General features: G+C 38.8%; 1 protein-coding gene across 16 annotated transcripts in view; it reads left to right on the plus strand.

Annotated features, from left to right (window-relative positions):
- Window positions 1–25,411, plus strand: part of BTRC (beta-transducin repeat containing E3 ubiquitin protein ligase) — a 201,387-nt gene that overhangs the window by 105,785 nt on the left and 70,191 nt on the right. For 12 of the 16 annotated variants that reach the window (XR_010146683.1, XR_010146682.1, XM_063781063.1 and 9 more), the window contains 2 exons: window positions 1,016–1,093; window positions 18,705–18,794. Coding sequence is in view for 14 of the 16 variants with exons in the window: in XM_063781063.1 (XP_063637133.1) it covers window positions 1,016–1,093; window positions 18,705–18,794 (168 nt within the window). In the remaining 2 variants the exon portion in view is untranslated. The remainder of the gene's footprint in view (window positions 1–1,015; window positions 1,094–18,704; window positions 18,795–25,411) is intronic. The other 4 variants (XM_063781064.1, XM_016919161.4, XM_016919159.4 and 1 more) reach the window with 1 other exon arrangement.

Raw genomic sequence — 25,411 nt, forward strand, 5'->3', positions numbered from 1 at the left:
GATCTCGGCTCACTGCAACCTCGGCCTCCTGGGTTCAGGCGATTCTCCTGCCTCAGACTCCCGAGTAGCTGGGATTACAGGCACCCACCACCACACTTGGCTAATTTTGTATTTTCAGTAGAGACACAGTTTCAGCATGTTGGCCAGGCTGGTCTCAAACTCCTGACCTCAGATGATCTGCCCGCCTTGGCCTCCCAAAGTGCTGGGATTACAAGTGTGAGCCACCGCACCTAGCACAACTGCAGGGTTTTAAATATTAATGTTATTAATGTTACTAATGTTGTTGCCGAAAATGGAACTCAAATAATATGTAATTTGGATTTTCTGTATTTTGCCTTGTAGATAGTGATTTACATATATTGACTAGCAGATTTTTAGTACTTATGAACTCATTTTCAATTGGATTGTTGTTTTTTTCCCCCTCCTAAGTATATAAAAACCCCACTGACATTTTAGGGCCTCTAGCTGCTGTTTGAGGTGACAGTGCCAAGGAGTGGACTCTAATCCTAAACTACTGAGTAAATGTTTTTTTAAGTCCTATGCTACTTTTATCAAAGAAAATAAAATCAAATCTGAGAAGAGGGGGAAGAGAAATAACTATTTTTAGGACCCAGACTTGGAGATCTGTGCCAACCAAACATTTACTATAATCGAGAGAAGGTAATAATCATGGTTTTAGTTGTCATCAGCTAAGTGTGGGCTGGAACTTTCTTGTATCCAGTGTCAACCTGTGTCAAAGTGCAAGCTAGAGATCTAATGAATATGATCTCCTACACAATGCTTAAAGATACATGAAATACTTCCCATCTAAATCCTTACATAATTTATTTATATACATGGGCATATGTTTTCTTTTACATATGTGTATATCTGTATGTATGCAAATCTTCAAGTGAATAATTGTATAAATATATGTATGTTCTAACTTACAGAATTAGAAATGTAATTCAGTTTACTCCCAAAGGATAAGATTGAAGATAATGAGAACTGAATTAAAGCTTACTTTCTTTCACAGAATTCCTCAGAGAGAGAAGACTGTAATAATGGCGAACCCCCTAGGAAGATAATACCAGAGAAGAATTCACTTAGACAGGTATGAAATTCAGCCTTACTTAAGATAAAAAGCTACCAACAACAAAACAAAAGACAGGAAACCCTTGATTTGCCATTCTTTAAGCACTGGAGCTTATATTAAGAGTACTCGGACGTTGGCCTGGCCATAGCCATCACTTTCAATCAGGTGACATGGTTTTCCCAGTTATTTAAAAAACATTCTAGGTATACATGTACAGGACAGCTGGTTGGCATTTTTAAAAAAGTATAAAAACAGATCTGCCTGTAATAAAGTTAGCCCTTTTAGTATGAGCAATATTTTGTTTGCTTTTTCTGGAAGGAAAGGCCATTGTTAATAATAACTTAAAAAAACAGCAGCCGGGCAAGGTGGCTAACGCCTATAATCCCACCACGTTGGGAGGCTGAGGCAGGCGAATACCTGAAGTCAGGAGTTCGAGACCAGCCTGACCAACATGGAGAAACCCAGTCTCTACTAAAAATACAAAAATTTGCTGGGCGTGGTGGCGCATGCCTGTAATCCCAGCTACTCAGGAGGCTGAGGCAGGAGAATCACTTGAACCCCAGAGGCAGAGGTTGCGGTGAGCTGAGATCGCGCCATTGCACTCCAGCCTGGGCAACAAGAGCAAAACTCCGTCTCAAAAAAAAAAAAAAAAATAGCTCACCACTGTGCCCCAATAGAAGGTAACACATTTTACTTGTGAAAGTTCAATACCATTGTGTTCTTGTAAAAATTAGAATGTCCTTGGCAAAAACAAGAAACACAAGTTCTTATGACGTTGCCAGAGAATAAGTGTGCCACCTATTCATTTTTATTTATATTATTTTATTTTATTTTTATTTTTGAGACAAAGCCTCACTCTGTCGCCCAGGCTGGAGTGCAGTGGCGTGATCTTGGCTCACTGCAACCTCTGCCTTCTGGGTTCAAGCGATTCTCCTGCCTCAGCCTCCTGAGTAGCTGGAATTACAGGTGCCTGCCACCATGCCTGGCTAATTTTTGTATTTTGGGGTTTTGTTTTTTTTTTTGAGACACAGTCTTGCTCTATCGCCCAGGCTGGAGTGCAGTGGTGTGATCTTGGCTCACCACAACCTCCACCTCCAGGGTTCAAGCAACTCTTCTGCCTCAGCCTCCTGCGTAACTGGGACTACAGGTGCCCACTACCACACCGGGCTAATTTTTGTATTTTTAGTAGAAACGGGGTTTCACCATGTTGGCCAGGCTGGTCGCAAACTCTTGACCTTGTGATCTGCCCACCTAAGCCTCCCAAAGTGCTGGGATTACAGGCATGAGCCACTGTTCCCGACCTAATTTTTGTATTTTTAGTAGAGACAGGGTTTCACCATGTTGGCCAGGCTGTTCTCAGACTCCTGACCTCAGGTGATCTGCCCAGCTTGGCCTCCCAAAGTGCTGGGATTACAGACATGAGCCACCACACCTGGCCCTGTATTCATTTTTAATATAAAATTGGATACAATGAGCCTCAGCAGCAGTAAAAATAATTCTAATTTACTTGGATTTATAGCATTGTTCTAGGAGATAGGAGATCTAATATTTGTTGAGCACCCACCGTGAACATGATGCTTATTTGATTTAACCCTCACAATAACCCTGTAAAGTTTTTAGATATGATGTGACTTCCAATTTATAGATGAAGAAAATGGAGGGTTAGAGAGGTTAGATGACTTGTCTAGCTAATTAGTGATTTGATACTCAGATCTCAGTGTTTCCAAAGCGTTTCTACTTGTGCCTTCTGACTTCAGTTTATATATAGTGTTTAGAGGGAAAGTACTTGAAACTGTGACACATTCATTTTTTAATTTACTATATGTTAAATGTTTTTTGGATGAACACTTCTTTTTTTTATAAAAATAATTGTTTAGTAAATAGAATTGAATCATCCAGGAAGCTTTTAAAAAAAAACAAACAAAAATCCACAAATGATCAGTAATTGATGTTGAGACAGTTACAATTTTAACTGTTTGGAGAATCAACACCTGATTTGTTCATCTAAACCAATAGGACAATACTGAATAAGATAAATTGGGAAGTAGGAACACTCTGCCCACTATACAGAAACAACTGTCGGAAAACAATGACACAACAAAAGTTTTGGCAACTTTATTTAAGCTAACAAACGAATTTTCTCTCTGCAAAGTTATAAATTAATTTTAATAGGCTGATCCAGATGGTCCATTTGGAAAATGGATAGGCTGATCTGTTGAAAATTAAACTAAATTTATCTCTCTCATACTTCAAACTGAAGCAAGAGAGAGAATCATGCCTATTAAGTCCAGCACATACAGATGGACCAGCAGGTCACACATGGGACTAATCTGATTCATTTTAAAAATAAATGCATACATTATTGAATCATTTTCTACTTGCAAGATCTGTTGTGTGCAGTATTCGAAAGAGATTTAATGTTGTTTTTTTCATTGCCGTTTTAGCAGGTTCTCTTCCCCACTCCCCCTGCCCACTTTAATTTAACAACCTTTCCCCCCCGCCCCCATGGTGCTTTGAAATGATTTTTCTAATATCTGTCATTCAGTGTTGAGATCCAAGCTCTGGAGATTAATTAGGTCATGAGGCTTTTTCTCCTCCCTTCTTTGTAAAGGGTTTTATCTCCATTCTCTTTGTGAAGAGCATGAACTCAATGTTCTTGGAAAGAGAAATTGCCTTTAGAAACAGGGAAGTAGGAGATCCTCCTGGGGCCCTCAGAGTCTTTTAGCTTCTGGGTGTTTTAGCAGCCCCATGAATGCAGATTTGTAAATTTATTGCAGTGCCATCTGGTTTTTTGCTCGAACCAGATTACTGTTGGCTTGTGTCTGTCTATTGTGGTGGTCACTCCCTAGGAGCTTGCCCTCTCTATCTTAGGGAAGAGTGATGAATAGCAGGGGTCAATAGAAGCGGGTCACAGGGCAGCTGTCCAGGACTGCCCTGAACTTGATTACCCCATTGCTGATTTTTTTTAAGGTAGGACATAGTATATAAGCTGTTTAAACTCCCTCTTTTCTCTATTGCATATGACAATAATGAAGTGCCATTTGCTATTTTGTTTTTTTGTTTTTGTTTTGTTTTGTTTTTCCTGTAGTCAACTTCTGTAGACAAAAAGATGTCAAGGCCGCCTTATACCTAGTGTTGATACAAGTAGGATTTGCATCTCATTAACTTGAGATTCTTTTGCAGATATTTCTAATGGGATTTCAGAAACTCACTATTGATTATAAAAAGTTCAGTTATCTTCTAGCAATTTAACATTGTTTTTAACTAATATTATAGTTGACATATATTATTCAAAAATAGCGTTTTGCCATTGTTGATAGGACATAACTACTGCATGTTAATTTGGAGAGCTATTTAAATATTGGAGGAGCAAACAACTTTATACCAAAAATTTGGCAAGTTGAACAAATTCCTTGAAAAATAAAACTTACCAAAACTCTTAACACAGGGTGAAGCAAAATTTGAATAGCCTGATGTCTATTAAATAAATTTAATTAATCTTCAGAAGGGACATGTGGTTTTACTGGTGAATTCAACAAATATTTAAGGAAGAAATGATATGAATTTTATGCCAGACCCTTTCACAGAATAGAGAAGGAAAGAACACTTCTTGACTTGTAAATCCACCATAACAGTAATTCCAAAACCCAACAAAGATATTACCAGAACAAGAAATAATGACGGTGGAAATTAAGAGACACTGTTCCCTGTGTCTGTCACCAAGTCATTTTGTATACCTGCTTTTTCGTTTCATTTCCAGCATCTGAAGATGGAAGAGTTTGGGGTAGGGAGAGGAAGTAGAGCAGTATATCCTTGTAAAGAAAGTTAATTTTCTTAGTTTCAGAATAATCTCATTTCTTGGCATTAAATAAGAACTTTTATATAAAGGATGTACAAAATAGCTACAATTTTTGTTTTACTCCTAAAAATGTGAAGTCAAGGAAAGGATAGCCACTGTTTTCCTACCTTTTATTCCTATCTGCAATCAAGGGCAAAGGCCTGGGAGGATACATGAAAGTACTCATTACTTTTTGAAAATTGTGGCATTACAACGTTCAACTCTTTGCTTCTCATTGGTGCTAATAGGATCTGTCAGCCCTGCCTTTCTCTGTAATTGAGTAAATTGTGACCGTTGTCTAATCCCTCTCCCATCCCCCATTTCCTTTGTGTATGTGTCCACTTACCATCCTGAGAACGTGGGCAGTGATAAATAAAGCATTGAGTAGAGCTCTCTCAACTCTCTGAAAGCAGCATGATGCCAGCCCTCTAGTTATATTTCTTTAAGTGTTTAGGTTTTTCTGTATTCTTTCTCTTGTGTAGCTGGAACCCTGGGGATGCAAAGCCATGAGAGAGGCCAAGAAGCTAACAAAGTAGCTGTCTCCCTTGTTAGCTTGTTCCTTTATTCTTTAAAAACAAGATAAAAACCATCTGGCTCAGGGCATTACATTTTCCTCCCCCATGCACCTCTATAGATGGAGACTTCACCTGCAGTGAGGGTTTACATTGATTAGGGAGGGAGCAGTAATTCAAGCTTCCATCCTCTTCAAGGATACTTTGCAGTCTTTAAAGGTGCTGACCCACTGAGTTAAACTGTCAAGGGAGGATAAAAAAGTATCTTCATCCCAGGAGGTAACAGCTGCCAGGTTTTCAACACCTTGCACGCTGCTGGAAAAATGTCACAATTGTCAGCTGAAAGAAAAATGACTGTGTTGTCATCTTCTGTTAATGACTGGGCCTTATAAAAGGAACTACATAAGTCTTTTAGAAGGAATAAGTAGCTGTTTCCCTTTTCTACCATATTCCCCTCCCCTGAAAAAATTCCTGCGTTCTAAACATTGCCTTGGAGTAGATCCACAAAAAACAGCAGTGAAGAACTTAAATCAGCCAGTATAAGCATGGAAGTCTGATGGGCATAGCTCCTTTATACAGTTGGATGAGTAGGAGGAAAAAGCACATCACTGACACAGAAAATGACATTATAGTGTGTATTAACAAAACAACAACAACAACAAAAAGTCATTCATAAGCCAGTGAACTGAGAGAAAACATACTGTATTTCTGTTCTTTGGAGGACAATTTATTTTCAAGCAGCATCCAGATGGGTAAATACCAAGACATTTCTTTTTTCAAGAGAGCTCCTTTTCTTCCTTTAAAAAAAAAAAAAAAAAACACAGAATTTGCTTCCTTTAATAGCTCTGTAATGTTCATATATGATGGCATTCCCTTCTTTCTGATTTGATTGATGAGGGAAAAAGGTTTAATGAAGTCCCTGATATCAGGCAGACAGGGTTTTTTTTTTTTTCTCTATTTGTTTTAGGTTAGTCACTTTAATTGTATTGAGTAATTAGAAGGTACACACAGCCAAGGGAGCTTTGTTCTGGTAATTGCTCGAGAAAACCCATTCCCTATCTGCCGTTGCTTTGTGTTAAGACACTTCTCCCTCTAGTGGCAATAGTAAGCACTTTGGCTTGGCAGTAGGCAAGGTGTAATTGCAATATGACAAACTATGCTTAAGGGACTGTCTTGTAAATACTTTCGTTTGGGGTTTGCATTATTTCATTATATATGTGTGGTTGTTTGTTGTTGGTTTTTTTTACTCTATAAAACTTGCTACCTCTTTTTGCCCCCCTAAAGTGCTTTGGGCTTTGGGTAAAAAAAAAAATTGCCTGAGATGTTTATTAATAAAAAAAATCACAATGCATTCTGGGTAATGTTTTGCAGCTTGACTTAATTTTAGTCATCTGTTTTAATTACCTATTTATAAAAATGCCTTTGCATTTGTAGACATTATTTAATACTTTGGAAGAAGCACCTCATTTGAAATAAATAAATAAATTGTACTTATTTTAAATAGTCCATGTAAAAGATCTTAAAGGTAATTAATGTAGGTCTCTTAAGTAAGACAAAAGTGATCTTTCCAAATCTGACGAAGTGATTTGTTTATATAACTTCCCACTTCTGTTGAATCCTTTAGAGTCTAATAACTTTTTTAAGAAAACACGGTTTGGCAATTTGTGCCTAGCTACAAAAACCCTTCTTCAAAAAGGAGCAATTTAATAACCGGCTTTCTTAAAATTACTCTGAGGAAGGAAGACCGTATAGGGGGTTGGTGCTTTGTTTTATTTGTATTTTAATGTAATCATTCTTTGATAAATTGTGTAATCACTGACTTAGTAGGAAAAATATTATTGAACTCTTGGGTTGCAATGACCATAAAGAGTGTATTTTCATATAGAGAGTTGTGATACTGGGAATAAATTATAAAGGAAACAGTTTATATGCTGGTCAAAGTCCATATGGGCCCAATTCATTTTGTTTTCAGTGCTTACTCTGGATGTACCATTAAAAAAGGCGGGGGGTGGGGTGGGAGGAAGCCTGTTGTGCTCATCTGCATGAGCCCTAAAAAAGAAATCTGCCCTAAAAACAACACGGAATGATAGCAGATGCAGCTTTGCATCTATTGAACAAGATTCAGTAGCATCTGTGTGGCATTTTTAAAACCCACTTCCAGCTTCCTTAGATATTGCTTTTTGGTTTGCTTTTTCTATACCATATTCTTGTGTGGGACATGATTTGATGTTACCATGTATCTGGAAGTCCCTGTCTTCCTATACCCCCACTCCCAGTCACTAACGATTTTCATTATACTATATCTTGTTATGCTATAGGGCTGCTGAACAGATTTCTTAAGCAGCTTTTTGCAAGGTTAAAACAATGCAGCCCAGTAACAAGTTTGTGTCATTTTAAATATATACCTTCTAGTAAATAAGGGCAAGTCTGGCAATCAATCCCTTTTAGTGTGTTATATGTTTCACCTGACAACTAAACCTTCTATTGATTAGCCATTACTTTGTTAGATAATCCTATGTCATTGAATCCATTGTAAAAAATTAAACTCTTTAAAATGTTTTACCCTAGCAGCAGTGTGAAAATTGAAAACTTGTTCAGAATTACAGCCTGCTTTCACAAAGAAGGTAGTTTTCAGCAAGGCATCTTACTAGTTTATGCTTATGTGCTTTATATGCGATATAAAAACGTATTAAAGTACTCCAACGCAAAACTCTCTGCCTCTGGTTCAGCAATGAAGCTACCTTTTCAAGTGTTGCATGGGGACAGAACCTATCTTGCCTGTGGCTATTATATTCACTAGTTGGATTTCAAACTGGAGAGAGTCTTACAGGAAAATATTGAATGGAAAATATTGAATGTTTTAGCCTTTTAATTGCAGAGTGGTAAAGGAACTATGACAAATTTTAGTTTATTGATCTGTGTTACTTCCTTGGGAGATCAGCAAAGTCATTTACCCATTTTACAGATGGAATGTCTAGAAAATAAAGTCCTATATATAGCCCTACTCTGGAAACTCCCTCAGGCCTGGCACAGAGTTTCTGAATCTATCTAATGGTCCCCTAAATATGTTATTACATATTCATTCATGAAGGGAAAAGAGGGTAATTTTGAAGGAAAATAAATTTTCTTTTTATAACTTCATATTTTCAGAAAAATAGCATGATACATTTATTGATGACTGGACAAACCTCTGTAAAAAATTTACTCCTAAGATACTTCTATTGGAAGTTTTCATACAGTGAATTTTACAGATATTAATTGTATAAGTCTGAATTTTTGATAAATCTAACCACCTGTGTAACCACCACCCTAATTAAACTATAGAATATTTTCATAACCTAGGAATGTCTCTTGTTCTCCTTTCTACTTATTTTCTGCACCACCAATGGATCAAATACTGATCAGCTTACTGTCACTGTAATTTTGCCTTTTCTAGAATTTTGTGTAATGGTATGCTATATTTTTGGGGTCTGACATTCACTTTGCATAATGTTTGTGAGATTCCTCTATGTTGCTGTGTATATCAGTAGTTTATTCTCTTTCATTGAGTTGAATAAATATATTGCAGTTTGTTTTCTGTCTCCTTTTGGTGGATATCTGAGCCATTTCCATCATTATAAGTGAAGTTACTATGAACGTTCTTCTATAAAGGTTTTTGGTGAGCATATGTTAAGTACTTTTTCATGTGCTTATTGGTTATTCAGACATTTTCTTTGTGAAGTATCTTTTAAGTTTTTAGCCATTTTTAAAAATTGCATTGTTTGCCTTTTTATTATTGAGTTGTAGACTCAACTGTATTGAATTCTGGATACCATTCATTTGTCAGATATATGTACTCTGATTATGTCTCACAGTCTATGGTTTGCCTGTTTATGGTGTGTTTTGATGAGAAGTTTCTAATAGTTGGATGAAATCCAGTTTACCAATTTTTCTTTTTTTTTTTTTTTTTTTTTTTTTTTTGAGACAGAGTCTCGCTGTGTCGCCCAGGCTGGAGTGCAGTGACACAATCTCGGCTCACTGCAACCTCTGCCTCCCAGGTTCAAGCAATTCTTGTTCCTCAGCCTCCTGAGTAGATGGGATTACAGGCATGTGCCACCACATGCTAATTTTTGTATTTTTAGTAGAGACGGGGTTTCACCATGTTGGCCAGGCTGGCCTCGAACTCCAGACCTCAGGTGATCCGACCGCCTCAGCCTCCCAAAGTGCTGGGATTACAGGCGCGAGCCACCGCGCCTAGCCGGTTTTTTCTTTTAGAAGGGATACTTCCTTTGGTCCTACCTAAGAAATCTTCTTTGTCTACCCCATGATTGTGAAGATATTCTTCTAAGTTTTCTTCTGGGAGCTTTATAAGTTTACTATTTATACTTAATTCTATGATCCATCTCAAATTAATTCTTATACGTGCCATGAGGTAGAGTTTGGGCTTCATTATTTTTGCCATAATTTCATTCAGTTGTTTCAGCACCATTGTTGAAAAGACTTTCTTTTCCCCCATTGAATTACATGAATTCATTTGTCCAAACCATTTAGTTATATAAGAGTTATATTCTCGCTGGGCGCGGTGGCTCACGCCTGTAATCCCAGCACTCTGGGAGGCCGAGGCGGGCGGATCACGAGGTCAGGAGATCGAGACCATCCTGGGTAGCACAGTGAAACCCCGTGTCTACTAAAAATTACAAAAACTTAGCCGGGTGTAGTGGCGGGCGCCTGTAGTCCCAGCTACTCTGGAGGCTGAGGCAGGAGAATGACGTGAACCCAGGAGGCGGAGCTTGTAGTGAGCTGAGATCGCGCCACTGCACTCCAGCCTGGGCGACAAAGCGAGACTCCGTCTCAAAAAAAAAAAAAAAAATTGTAAAAAAAGAGTTATATTCTCGAACCTCCTGAAGAAAACATTGCTGCTGGACCCAGAGCAGTGGGTGACAGTGCCTAAGGTACTGACCCATCCCTATTTTATGTCCCTGTAGACAAGGCAGACAAGAAAAATGATAGGTGTCTATCCTTGCACCAAATACCATAGTGTCTTGATTATTGTCATTTTATATAATGGGCCATGAAATCAGGTAGTGTGAGTTCTCTAGATTTGTTGTTTTATTTTTTGTTATTCCAGATAGTTCACATTTCTATATAAATTTTAGAATCAACCTTGCACTTTCTATTAAAAAGCAGTCTGTGAGGGGCTGGGTGTGGTGGCTCACTCCTGTAATCCCAACACTTTGGGAGGCCGAAGTGGGAGGATCGCTGGAGCCCACTGAGTTGGAGGCTACAGTGAGTTATGATCACACCACTGCACTCCAGCCTGGGCAACAGAAAGAGAAACTATCTCCAAAAATAGACAGACAGATAGATAACTACTTTTTTTTCCATCTGAGATATATAGGATTTTGCCCCCGTTATTCTGTTAATACGACAAATTACCTTGATTTTTGTTAAGAGTTTTTGTGTCTGTTTCATGTGAGGTACTGGTTTGCAGTTTTCTTTTTTAAGTGTTTGCCAGGTTTTGGTATCAGGGTTATGCTGGTCTTATAAAATGAATTGGGAAATCTTCCTCCCATCCTCCTCTGTTTTCTAAAAGCACTTGTGTATAATCCTGGTGGTGTTTCTTCCTTCAGATTTCATAGAATTCACAAACCACTTGGGCCTGTAGTTTTCTTTGTGAAAGATTTTTTAAACTTATTATTTAAATTTATGTGGCAAGATGTTTTAGAGCAATTTGAATTTCTTTTAGAGGTATAGAGCTGTTCAGATTTTCTGTTTCATGTGTCAATTTTGGTAATTTGTGTTTTTGAAGAAATGTTTCCTGTTTATTCAACAGATTATAATATGTTAATATCTTTTATTTTAATACTGTGATTGTTTCATATTGGGCTACTGAAAGCCTCTTTCGGCAGGCTTCCATGCCCCCTTTGACTTATCTTCATCGTTCTCTGAGTATTTCCATCTTATAGTTTCCCTGGTCAGTCCTGGAGTCAACCGTATTTCCATGAATGTATGATTCCCTTTAGTGCAGAATGGTATTTAAAAACCAAGATTCAAACACTGACTTTTCTTTTACATCTATATTTATATACTTTGAAACCATTAGTTCACATTGATAACTCCAATTCTAATTCAACCCCACAGGGTTTGTTCTAGATTTTTCTTTCCATATTTCGTTTTTCTCCCTTCCTTCCTTCCTTCCCCTTCCTTCCTTTTTCTTTTCTTTTCCTCCCCTCTCTTCTCTTCTCTTCTCTTTTCTTCTCTCTCTTCTTTCTTTCTTGTTTTTGGTAGAGATGGGGTCTCTCCCTATGTTGTCCAGGCTGGTCTTGAACTCCAGAGCTCAAGCAATCCTCCTGCATTGGCTTCCCAAAATGTTGGGATTATAGGCATGAGCCACCCCACCCCTTTCCTAACACAGGAAACCTGGTTTAAGATTTTTTTCCTTTCAGCACTTTAAATATTGTTCCCAGCTGGGCGTGGTGGCTCATGCCTATAATCCCAGCACTTTGGGAGGCCAAGGTTGGGTGGATCACCTGAAGTCAGGAGTTCGAGACCAGCCTGGCCAATATGGTGAAACCCTGTCTCTACTAAAAATACAAAAATTATCTGGGCATGGTGGCGCACACCTGTAGTCCCAGCTACTTGGGAGGCTGAGGCAGGAGAATTGCTTGAACCCGGGAGACGGAGGTTGCGGTGAAATAAAAATATTATTCGCTTGTCTCCTAGCCTTCATTTTTTTATGAAAAGCCTGACATTATTTATATTGTTACTCCTAGATACATAACATCCCCTTTTTCCTTGGCTGCGTTCAAGGTTTTATCTGTATCACTCGTTTTCAGCAGTTCTGACTGTGATGGGCCTATATGTGTTTTCTTTGTATTTTTAACATGACTGGGGTTTGCTGATCTTAAATCAGAAAGCCGCTAGTTTTCACAAAATTTGGGGAAGTATTTGATCACTATTTTTATAACTTCTTTGCTGTACCGTTCTCTTCTCCCTTCCTTGGACTCCAGCCACGCATATATTCTAGATAATCCAGAATTGTCCCACACGGTGACTAAGACGGATCTTTTTTTTTTTTCTTTTCTTAATCTCCTTTTTTTCTCTCTGTTCTTCAGTTTATATGATTTCAGTTTATCTATCTTTTTTTTTTTTCGGTTTATCTGTCTTCATTGACCTTTTCTTCTGTCACTTCCAGTCTGCTTTTTAAGCCTCTCCAGTAAATTTTTTGATTTTTTTGAGATAGGGTCTCACTCTGTTGCTCAGGCTGAAGTGCAGTGGCATGAACATGGCTCACTGCAGCCTTGACCTTCTGGGCTCAAGCAACCGCCCACCCCAGCCTCCTAAGTAGCTGGGACTACAGGTGTGCACCACTATACCCAACTAATTTTTCTTTTTTTTCTTTTTTTTTTCTTTTTTTTTTTTGAGACAGAATCTCAATCTGTTGCCCAGGCTGGAGAACAGTGGTGCAATCTCGGCTTACTGCAACCTCCGTCTCCCGGGTTCAAGCGATTCTCCTGCCTCTGCCTCCCAAGTAGCTGGGATTACAGGCACGTGCCACCATGCCCAGCTAATTTTTGTATTTTTGGTAGAGATGGAGTTTCACCATGTTTGCTAGGCTGGTCTCAAACTCCTGACCTCAGGTGATCCGCCCGCCTCGGCCTCCAAAGTGCTAGGTGTAAGTCACTGGGCCTGGCCAATTTTTTCTATTTTTTGTAGAGACAGGATCTCACTACATTGCCCAGGCTGGTCCTGAACTCCTGAGCTCAAGCTATCCTCCTGCCTCGGCTTCCCAAAGTGCTGGGATTACAGGCATGAGCCACCATGCGCAGCCTGAATTTTTCATTTCAGATAATGCACTTTTCAGTTCTAGAATTTCTATTTAGTTTATTTTTGGTTTTTCATTTTCTGGTAGAATTTTTCATCTGTGTATTCATTGTGATCATATCTTTTATTGCTATGTTCAAGTTTGAACATATCTATTATAGCTTCTTTAGAGCTATAATATGTGCTAATTTCTACAACTAGGTCTTCTCAGGATTGGTTTTTGGTTCATTTTTCTCTTGACAATGGATCCCATTTATCTCCTTTTTCTCATTTTTAGTAATTTTTGATCATATAACCAACATTATAAATGGTACATTGCAGAAACTCTGAATTCATTTTTTCTTCCTCTGATTAAATTACTGGCTGATCACTATGACCTTGTGGAGGCTTGGTTTTGTATTTGTTAAGGTCAGGTGTATTTTGGTTTTGCCCTTAGTCCTAAGACATACTCTTGAATCTAAACTCACGGTCTCTTTGAATTTTTAATGGAAAGCCTAAGATGTTATTACATCCCTCTAACTTGATAGAAGTCAAACTCTAAACTCTTTCTCCCCCCATGAGCAGCAGCTGGAATATCTGCACAGGCCTTTCAACCCTCCAGCTGTTGCTCTCCATTGAAATCCTTGGAATCTCCCCTTCATGTACGTAGTTTGGGTGTTAGCCATAGATTTGAGGGGAATTTATATGTAATTTTTTAGTCTTCCTCCTTCCCCTGTGGTTCTCTTTCATTTCTGGGATTTCTGTTCTCTATTGCCAGCCACTATGGCAGTTTTGAACTCTATCACTTGATATCTCAAGCCAATAGACTGTGGCTTTCAGATTGAATTCTAGTCACCCTGCACCAAGTGGACTCGTGAGTGCCTTCAGGGGAAAGGCACATAAACACACATCTCACCCAGTGTGGTTCTCTTCTTTCAAGATCAGGCCACTCCTTCCCCATTTTCCGTCTTTTTTAAGTCGATCTCCAGTGCCTTTATGTAGCTTTAAAATGTTTTTCCTATCTGCAAGAGGGTTTATCTGATACAAACATTTCTGCCATTACTGGAAGCGGAACTCTTTGAGTCAAGTTATATTTTTTTCAGCAAATACTGATTACTTCATAAATTTATCTTTAAAACATAGTGAATTTTATTTTAAAAATATTTATGTTTGTGTGTGTATGAATAGTAAATGTTTGTGGAATTAGACAACGCAAAAGAAATAACAAATCTAGAGCCCAGAATTTACATGCACCAATATTTAAATCTGTACACTAATTTCTAATGCTCTATTTTTTCATATATATTTTGAAATAATTTTTACTTAAATTATAAGAATAAAACAAGTTGGTAAATTTTTTAAGGTTTAGCCTGTTTAAAAGAAAAACAGCTGGGCGTGGTGGCTCACGCCTGCAATCCCAGCACTTTGGGAGGCCAAGGCAGGTGGATCAATTAAGGTCAGGAGTTCAAGACCAGCCTGGCCAACATGGTAAAACCCTGTCTCTACTAAAAATACAAAAATTAGCCGGGCGTGGTGGCACATGTCTGTAATCCCAGCTACTTGGTAGGCTGAGGCAGGAGAATCACTCGAACCTGGGAGGTGCAGGTTACAGTGAGCCGAGATTGCACCACTGCACTCCAGCCTGGGAGACAGAGTGAGACTCCGTCTCAAAACAAAAACAAAAACAAAAACAGAACTGACTTTATAATGTCGATGGGGAGTTATATATCTCTACTATTTTCCCCATTTTTTCTTAAATTTTATCTATTTTCTTTCCAAAGAATGATAGTTGACCAAAATCAGATTCTTTAAAATATCTCTTCATGCTGATATAAACAAATGAGTAAATAAATAAATAAATGAGGGGTGAAATCACATCTTTTCCTTACAGAAGAATTCCAGTGAATGTGGAAGGAAAGACAAAAATAATAAATTCACTATTAGAATACACAGTAAAAATTACCATAGGCATGATTAGCACCTGATGGATGCTAAAATTAGCAAGCTGAGATGCAAGTAGAAACAGAATATTTGCATAGTCTCCAAGTATTTTGCCATATATATATATATATATATATATATATATATATATATATTCAGTAATTCCTAAGGGGAAAATAATGTTTATACTGGAGAATCTTGGCAGACATGTCCTTAGCTGTATAATCAAGGCTAACATCACCAGAAATACCAGCATACCTTCTGATTTGATGCAGTGAGAAGGGCACATCACCTCTAAAGTATCTTTCCCCAAAATAACCTCAATCTGATCATGAGAAAATATCAGACAAACCCAACTTGAGGCACAGTCTGTAGATTAACTGATCAGTGCTGTTTAGCAATGTCAGTCATGAAAGACAAGGAAAGACTGAGGGATTGTTGAAAATAAGAGGAGCCCTAAGAGACATGACAAATAAATGCCATGTGGGATCCTAGATTAGATGCTGAACAGAAAAAGGACGTTAGTGGAAAAACTGGTGAAACCTGAGTAAGTTCTGTACTTTATATAGTACCAAGTTAATTTCTTAGTTTCGATAAATGTTCTGTAATTATGTAAGATATTAACATATGGAGAAGCTGGGTGACAAGTATATAGGAAATCTTTACTTTTTCTTTCTTTCTTTTTTTAAAGAGATGATGTCTTGATTTGTTGCCCAGGCTGGAGTGCAATGGCATAATCATAGCTCCCTGCAGTCTTCAACTCCCGGGCTCAGTCAGTCCTCCTGAGTAGCCAGGACTACAGGCCTGTGCTGCCACGCCCAGTTAATTTTTTTTTTTTTAATAGAAATGTGGGCTTGTATGGAACTCCCGGTTTCAAGTAACCCTCCTGCCTCTACCTCCCAAAGTGCTGGGATTATAGGCATGAGCCACTGTGCTTGAACTTTACTATTTTTGTACTTGTTCTATAAATCTAAAATTATCTCAAAATGTTAAAAAATTGAATTCTTTGTTACTGTTGGTTTTGAGTGTCTTAAGATTTTTCTTCTTAAATCCAACACAAGTATTTATAGCAATGGTTCTCGAAGAGTGTTCCTGGATCAGCAGCACTAACGTCAACTGGGGCCTTGTTAAAAATGCAAATGTTCAGAAGCTCTGGGGATGGAACCTAGCAATCTGTGTTTGTTTTGTTTTGAGACAGAGTCTTGCTCTGTCACCCACGCTGGAGTGCCGTGGCACGATCTAGGCTTACTGCAGCCTCTGCCTCCCGGGTTCAAGCGATTCTTCTGCCTCAGCCTCCCGAGTAGCTGGGATTACAGGCATGCGCCACCACGCCTGGCTAATTTTTTTTATTTTTTTATTTTCTTTTTTTGTATTTTTAGTAGAGACGGGGTTTCACCATGTTGGTCAGGCTGGTCTCAAACTTCTGATCTCAAGTGATCCTCCTGCCTTCGCCTCCCAAAGTGCTGGGATTACAGGTGTTAGCCACCAGGCCCCACCGTGATCTGTGTTTTAACAAGCCCTCCTTCCAGATGATTCTGATGCACACTAAAGTTTGATAAACATAATTTATACCGTCAGTAAAAACTTAAGACTAAAAGGAAACATTTCTATTAATATATTGTCCAGTAATAAGTTTGCTTTTCATAAAGTATAACTATAGTATTACCAATGTTTTGTTTTGCTTTTGGTAGAGACAGGGCCTCACTGTGCTGCCCAGGCTGATCTCAAACTCCTAGGCTCAAGTGATTCCCCTGCCTCGGCCTCCCAAAGTGCTGGGATCACAGGCATGAGCCACTGTGCCCAGCTATCACCAATTTTTAAAATCCATTTCCTATGATTTTTTTCTTTCTTTTTTATTTGGAGACAATGTCTTGCTCTGTTGCCCAGGCTGGAGTGCAGTGGTGTGATCTCAGCTCACTACAACCTCCATCTCCTGGGCTCAAGCAATTCTCGTCCCTCAGCCTCCTGAGTAGCTGGAACTACAGGCACCCACCACCATGCCTGGCTAATTTTTTGTATTTTAGTAGAGACAGGGTTTCACCATGTTGCCCAGGGTGGCCTCAAACTCCTGAGCTCAGGCGATCTTCCCACCTCGGCTTCCCAAAGTGTTAGGATTACAGGTATGAGCCACCGCACCTGGCCTGATTTTTCTATTTTATCTCTTCAACATTACCAGATGTACTTAAGGGATAACTTCTAAGGTCTAGATAGGCCCAGTGAGGCTGCTCTTGCCTGTAATCCCAGCACTTTGGGAGGCCAAGGCGGGTGGGTCACCTGAGGTCAGTAGTTCAAGACCAGCCTGGCCAACATGATGAAACCCCATCTCTACTAAAAATACAAAAAATTAGCTGGGCATGGTGGCAGGCGCCTGTAAGCCCAGCTACTCGGGAGACTCAGGCGGGAGAATCACTTGAACCTGGGAGGCGGAGGTTGTAGTGAGCCGAGATTGTGCCACTGCACTCCAGCCTGGGCAGCAGAGCAAGACTCCGTCTCAAAAAAAAAAAAAAAAAGATTAGGTAAGTGTTGGTTTATCTTTTTTCAATGTTCTTTCAATTTTGGTTTATTTCTTTTTTCTTTTTAAAGCCAAAAGTCAAAGCTTGTATTGAGATTCTTTTATAAAAATATTTCATGATTGGTTTTAAAATAATTTTTTTTTTCTGGATGGTTTAAAATTTTTTCATTTATTGTTCTGAATAAGAAACATGTCAGCTGAGCACAATGGCTCGTCCCTGTAATCCCAGCACATTAGAAGGCTGAGGCAGGAGGATCACTTGAGCTCAGGAGTTCAAGACCAGTTTAGGCAACATGGCAAAACCCCAAAAAAATACAAAAAATTAGCTGGGCGTGGTAGCATGCCCCTGTAGTCCCCCACCTACTCTGGAGGATCACTTGAGTCCCAGAGGCATAGATTGCAGAGAGCCAAGATCTCACCACTGTACTTCCAGCTAGGGTGACAGAGTAAGACCCTATCTCAAAAAAAAAAGAAAAGAAAAGAAAAAAAGAGAAAGAAACATGTCCTCTGTGGGAGGCTGAGGCAGGAGAATCGCTTGAACCCCGGAGGCGGAGGTTGCAGTGAGCTGAGATCACGCCACTGCACCCCAGCCTGGGTGACAGAGCAAGACTCCATCTGGGGGGGGAAAAAAAAAAAGAAACATGCCCTCTAACTACTTTCAGATCTTGATGGTTTTGAAAGTTTAGAAGGAAAAACAACAAAAATAAATCTTTTCTCAGAACGGTAACTGCTGTTTTAAACAGAACTAAGCTTTTCCAATTGGCATTTTAAAATGCTACATAATCAGTACCCCCAGCTTCCATTAATCATTAATACAATGAAGCCACTGCTGCTTACATACTTGTTCATGGGCACATCAGTGGCTTTTGTAGCCTGTATCTTTGCCCTCCTCCTTTTCTAACTTACCTCTCAGTTCCCATAAGTCTTAATTTATAGATAAAATCTATTTGTGTTTTGACTTGAGAAATAGAGCAGAATTTGAAAACAGGATATGGCAGTATTTCAATATTTTAAAAACCTGTTTCCAACAAATTCTCTTTACAGACATACAACAGCTGTGCCAGACTCTGCTTAAACCAAGAAACAGTATGTTTAGGAAGCACTGCTATGAAGACTGAGAATTGTGTGGCCAAAGTAAGTAATATTGCTCATCAATGTATATTATACCACACCATAACAGTGCCATATCTGTAGGCATCTTTACTCAGTATTGCTTAAGGATTATTACAGGATTATATAGTTAAGAAAAAAATACAAACAGGCATCATTTTATCTAGAACAGATTGCAAGTTAGATTCTCCACCTCTTAATTGCAACAGAATGTTTTGCTTATGAATTCTGGTCACTCTTTAGACTGATTCACATTTGTTTCTTGACACTAGTTGTAGATTATCACATATCACTAGGATTTGTATAAGATAATGTACAATTGTTTTGATAAGTTTATGGTTTTTAAATACAGTTATGTATAGAGTACATCACATCATTGCAAGGACTGTGAAATATGCTATAGACAACCTAATTATTATATCACTATTATTATTTATTGAGTGGCTAATGTTAGAAATACTGCTTTTGTTGATCTTGATCCACATGGACAAGTATGTTTAGTCATGTGTATGGGCTACCTCTTTTTCATGTATATATGTCATCTCTATAGCCTAGATGTAAAATTAATCTTAAATATTAGAGATCTGATGCTTTTTATATCTATCATAACTCACATTTTCCAAATATCTGTAATTACTGAGGAATTTTGACTAAAATTCAAGTGTCAGACATTTTAGGAATAAGTACTATTAAGTATGGGCTTTGTTTCTTTTACTTGAATTATCTGCAAAAATATTGCCTTTATATCTATTCATAGATTTGCTACTGTTACAACATTCCCAACTTGAACTATTTTAGTTTAACCTATTTTATTATAGATCCAGGCCCTCAGTTTCTTACTGTTATTATTAGAGCTTAGGACTGGTGTCATGTCATTGCTATCTTTGCTACAAAAATCTAATGACAGTTGTCTTAGTCCATGTGAGCTGCTATAACAAAAATACTATAAGCTGGGTGGCTTATAAACAAAACTAATTTTTTTCTTATAGGGGCTGAGAAGTCCAAGATGAGAGCACTAGCAGATTCAGTGTCTGGTGAGGGCTTGCTCTCTGCCTTATAGATGGTGCCTTCTCACTGCATCCTCACATGATAGAAGAGACTAGCTAGATATCCGAGGTCTCTTTTTTTTAAGGGCACTAATCCCATTTACAAGGGGTCTGCCTTCATGAATTTTGGAGAACACAAACGTTCAGACCATAGCAAAAGCAGAGTTTTTGTTTATTTTTCCTTAAAACATGCAGTAGTCTCTGGGCCTGCTCTATCAACTGGAAATGTATCACACAAAATATAACCATCAAAATCATACATATAAGAAATATCAGAATTTATTTAAAATTACAGTTTAAAAAGGTAGGTTCATCAGTTAAATGTCTCAAATCCAAATATGTTAATATTTTGCTACAAAATGTAATTATAAATTACATATTTATTTTTTCAGTCATTTAGTCACAACTAACAAGTGCTAATTGACCCTATTTTATTTTGTTTTGTTTTATTTTATTTTTAGAGACAGGGTCTTGCTCTGTCGCCCAGGGTAGAGTGCAATGGCACTAATCCTAGCTCAATGCAGCCTTTACCTCCAGGGCTCAAGCCCTGATCTTCCTGCCTTAGCCTCCCGAGTAGCTGAGAACATGAGTGCATGCCACCACACCCAGCTAATTGTTGGTTTTTGGTTTTTTAGAGTTGTTTTGTTTTGTAGAGATGAGGTGTCGCTGTATTGCCTAGGCTGGTCTCGAACTCCTGGCCTCGAGTAATCCTCCCCACTAGGCCTGCCAAAGACTTGGGATTACAAGTGTGAGCCACTGCACCCAGCCCAAGTCTACTTTATATCCTGCTTTTGTGCATGGAAACAGGGATACACAGTTATTTGGGCCTTTAAAAATATTCTTTCTTTCTTTTTTTCTTTTTTTTGTTTTTGGCCATGCTGCTCTTAGTTTCATCACAAGTGGGTGACTTCTGGCTAAATAAGGTAAAATTTTAGCATGAGCACCAATCCAAGGACAGGGTGACGATTTTAATGAGTTTCACTGAGAGCTGGCCAAGTGAGCATCTGTTCCTTTTGTTTTCTCCATACTTTGTAAGCCAGGATCTCTAATCTAAATAGGTTGGTGTGTGTCTATATGATGTGGAGTTTTTTTTTGTTTTGTTTTTTTCTCCCACCCTCTGCTTTATTGGTACATGGTTAAAAATCTTCTGCCATCTAGCACAATTATTTAATTTCTTCCATGCTTTTGGGTCTTGAGTGAGAAAGTAAGTTTGCTCATTGCTGCTCATCAGTGTGTTTCACTTGCTCCCAGGTGGTGACCTTCTCATTGCATTGTTGCTTATTTTAACATTATTCTGACACCTATATCCTTTCATCATCCTCTTAAATAATCTAATTTAATAATGATGTCTATCATTTCCTATTGGAACCCAGTTAAATCACTGGTTCCTTTTATTGGCCCACATCCTGTCTTCTGGTTCATTGCTTCAGATTTGAGCCAAATAATCAGTTGGTCAATGTCAAATAAAAACACATAGCTGAAAAATTTTCTTTCTTGCAACAGTCTCCAGTGAGGTACCCATAGCATGAGAATACTGAAAAAGGTTTTCCTTTTTTTTGTGAGATGGAGTCTCACTTTGTCACCCAGGCTGGAGTGCAGTGGTGCCATCTTGGCTCACTACAACCTCCACCTCCTGGGTTCAAGCCATTATCCTGCCTCAGCCTCCCAAGTGGCTGGGATTACAGAAGTGTGTCACCACACCCAGCTAATTTTTATATTTTTTAGTAGAGACAGGGTTTCGCCATGTTGGCCAGGCTGGTCTCGAGCTTCTGACCTCAGGTGATCTCTCTGCCTCAGCTTCCCAAAGTACTGGGATTAGAGGTGTGAGCCACTGTGCCTGGCCAAGTTTTTTCTTTTTTATTTACATGTGTTTTGTGTGTCTCTTGATCCCTGTTTCTTTTTTGTTTGTTTGTTTGTTTGTTTGTTTTGAGACAGAGTCTTGCTCTGTCACCCAGGTTGGAGTGCAGTGGCATGATCTCAGCTCACTGCAAGCTCCGCCTCCCCGGTTCACGCCATTTTCCTGCCTCAGCCTCCTGAGTAGCTGGGACTACAGGCGCCCGCCACCACGCCCGGCTAATTTTTTGTATTTTTAGTAGAGATGGGGTTTCACCACGTTAGCCGGGATGGTCTTGATCTCCTGACGTCGTGATCCGCTTGCCTTAGCCTCCCAAAGCAATGGGATTACAGTCGTGAGCCGCCGCATCCGGCTAACTGTTTCTATTGGCCTCTATTGCTTGACCTTTGAATGGAATGACTTGTCGTTATTTTTGTTGGTCTGCAAGCTTGTCCCTATTTCCTGTTCTTCACCTTTAGCCCTTAACTGAATAGTTTCATCTGCTGCATTGATGTGGCTGCAGTGTTTTCTCAACTTGGTACAAGTGTCTGTTGTTGATTCAGATTGTACTCCATTGTGGCCTGAATCTGTAACCATTTCCATGTGAGAACAACTATAATATTGTGATATCAACCATTTTTGTCCTTTAGTTCAAAGAGTGACTTTGGCTTGGCTAGAGATACTAATTATAGGCCAAAACCTTATTATTTATTGAATATGGTTCATGTAAGTTTTAGAGAAGACATTAATACCATTTATTTCCCTAAAAGCAGCAATGGTATTATGTTTGCACCCCTATAATACCTTGATTGTAACTCTTTGCCAGAAATATCATAGTCTTATGATAGCTCTATACGAAGGGTACCAATTAGTCCTCTGTAGAATACAAGAAACAAAGCTGTAAAACAAATTACAACCACCCTAAGTTGGCAATAATCTTGTTAGTCTTTAACTTGAAGAAAGAGGCCTAAGAAAAAATTTAAAACTAAAAATGGCCGGGCAGGGTGGATCACGAGGTCAGGAGTTCAAGACCAGCCCAACCAACATGGTGAAACCCTGTTTCTACTAAAAGTATAAAAATTAGCTGGGCGTGGTGGCACATGCCTATAATCCCAGCTACTCAGGAGGCTGAGGCAGGAGAATCACTTGAACCCGGGAGGCAGAGGTTGCAGTGAGCTGAGATCGTGCCACAGCACTCCAGCCTGGGCGACAGAGTGAGACTCAGTCTCAAAAAAAAAACTGAAAATGTAGGAGGGTCTATTTTATCCCTATAACTTAATCCAAGTAATATTTGGAGGCATTGAGATACCTTTTTGTTTTTTTTTCAGAATTCTTTCTCCTGGTTATGGCCCTATGTTTCATGAGATTTGTGTTTGGAGCATGATGAGCTCTGTGTTTATTGTAGCTTTAAATGGACAGTCATTATTAACTGTCAACTTAGTCTTTAAAATCCATAATCACATTGTGCTTATTACTTGTCAACCTTCATGATTTTTTTTAATTGGTAAAGAAAACTCACTGGAAGGCTGAAAAGCATTACTTTTTTATGTTATCTTGCTATTGGCTTTATTAAACTATTACTGCAAATTTTGGTCTTAGGTTTTTTTTCCTAATTTACCCTTACCCACACCCACAGATACACAAATACATGCAGTTAAAATTGAATTGTTTGAATACATCTATCCAGATTCCTGGCCCAGATAAGAGAAGTGTTTCCTCTTTATGTTTCGGAAATAAACCCCTTCAGTAGCCCTTTGTGGATGTTCTGTATTTTAGTTGTTATTGGTTGTTGTCACTATTTTTTTATTTGAGACTAATAATCTGCTTGAAACTGACTGAGACAGAAAAATGTGATGTTCCTTTCCACTCACTCCAGATTTTGATAGAAGACTTGTTTTATTTATTTCCAAAATTATATCCGCAGGAAACAAGCTGTTTAAATTCAGATTATGCTGAAGCAAAATGGTCCTGGTATGAGAAGCAACGTGCTGTTTTACGAGCACAGAGTCCCTTTTCTCATAACTGATTGATAGTAAATATTTTCCTGAAGAATTATTGCCAACCATGAACAGTGCAACTGTTTCACTTTTTTTCCATGCTACTTGCTGTACCAGCCATTGTCGGTAATTAAGATCTACAATTCACAATGCAGACGTTTGCACTTCCTCTGGGTCTGTGCTATTTATAAGGCATTTCAGCTGTTCAGAGTTTCTTTTGAGTTTTAAACTACATGTTAACAGGCTTCTTTAAGATACTGTTCCACAAGTAGCATGTCATATGGTCCGTTCTTCACACAGGTGCCTCTGTCAGGTCTAAACATTAGCTTTACAGAGAACATACTAAGATATAACCACGTCATTGAGGCTGATGTGGTTGGAAAAACTGTGGAGTATAATGTGTTACACATTGGGCTTATTGCTCTTTCAAAAAGATAGGAAGGAACTTCAGATGTAATATTCTTTTTGAAAATCTTAATATTCATATGAGCTTAATGTGTTAATTGGGTTACAGAGATATACACAGTTAAATGACTTTTCCAAGTTCACTTTGCATTAATAAGAGAAGCCAGGACCCCTCTTATAGACAAGAGTTTGTGTGTTTGTCAGATTAAGGATGTAAGAATATATTTTCTTCTAGATGTGCGTGCCGTTTAAGAAAAATACAGACATGGGGCGCCAAAACGGATCAGCAGATTGACTGCACATTTGTTGTGTAATCAGCTTCAGGAACCCTAAGTAGCATATGCCATTGGTTGAGGAAAGTGTAAACAGGAATCTTGGTCTGTGTTAAAGTTGGTAAAATTTAAACCATTTTCAACCAAAAAGAGATTTAAAAAAAAAAGTCCAGACCCCAGCCCAGAATCTTTATGAATTATGCCCTAAAATAAGAGTAATTGCTTGTGCAGTCTTCTTGCTACCGGCACTCATTGTTAAACATACAAGAAAAAGAAACAAGAAACTGAAAGCTGTCAACAAAATGTGTTTAAAACTTTGCCCCGAGTGGGCATCAGACTGGCTGTTTTTAAGCCTGAAGTCCAGCCGCATTGATTAGGCACGTTGGCCATCAGCACCTTCCAGCAGAGCAGATCTGCAGAGAAAGGCAGGACCCAGGTTTTAGTGCTGATTCTGGATGGCCCTTGAATATAGACAGAATATAGACAGCTTATAACAAAGCCATTCCAAGGCAGTTTTATTTTACAAATCTAAAACTTTCGGTAGTTCTTTTGAACTACCGTGTTTCTGTAAATTTCTTCAGTGAACTCTATGAACCGTTTTTTTTGTTTGTTTGTTTTTTTAAATAGCAGCGGTTCAGCTGTTGGGAACCACTGATATATCTGACTGAGGCACTTCAAGATGCTAGAACTTATTCATATTTCTATCTAGCCAGGGAGCTAATAGGCTCGAGCTTGTCTTTGTGGATTGATCTAGATTAGCATGAAATGAGCCCAGTCAGTGTCTTCCTCAGTGAAAAGGGAGAGGTTAGGGGAAAGAGGGATGAAAGAAGAAAGTTCTTCATCAAGAATTGACTGCAGTATTGCCTGCTGATGCATGTCGGATCACCCGCACAGAGAGATCACATGGCTTCTCCAAAAGTCAAACGATCAATTCGCCTCGTTTTGGCTCTGTACTTAATGCACAAACAGTGCGATCTGCGGGGCTGTAATTGCATTGTTAGGGCCAAGGAACAAGCCTGTGCCTTTTCAGCAGACAGCTGGCAGGGAGAGAGGCATGTTGTTAGGAAAGAGAGAGGCAAGGCAAATA

This window comes from Pan troglodytes, chromosome 8, assembly GCF_028858775.2.
Source record: "Pan troglodytes isolate AG18354 chromosome 8, NHGRI_mPanTro3-v2.0_pri, whole genome shotgun sequence".
In the NCBI taxonomy this organism is placed as follows: Eukaryota; Metazoa; Chordata; class Mammalia; order Primates; family Hominidae; genus Pan; species Pan troglodytes.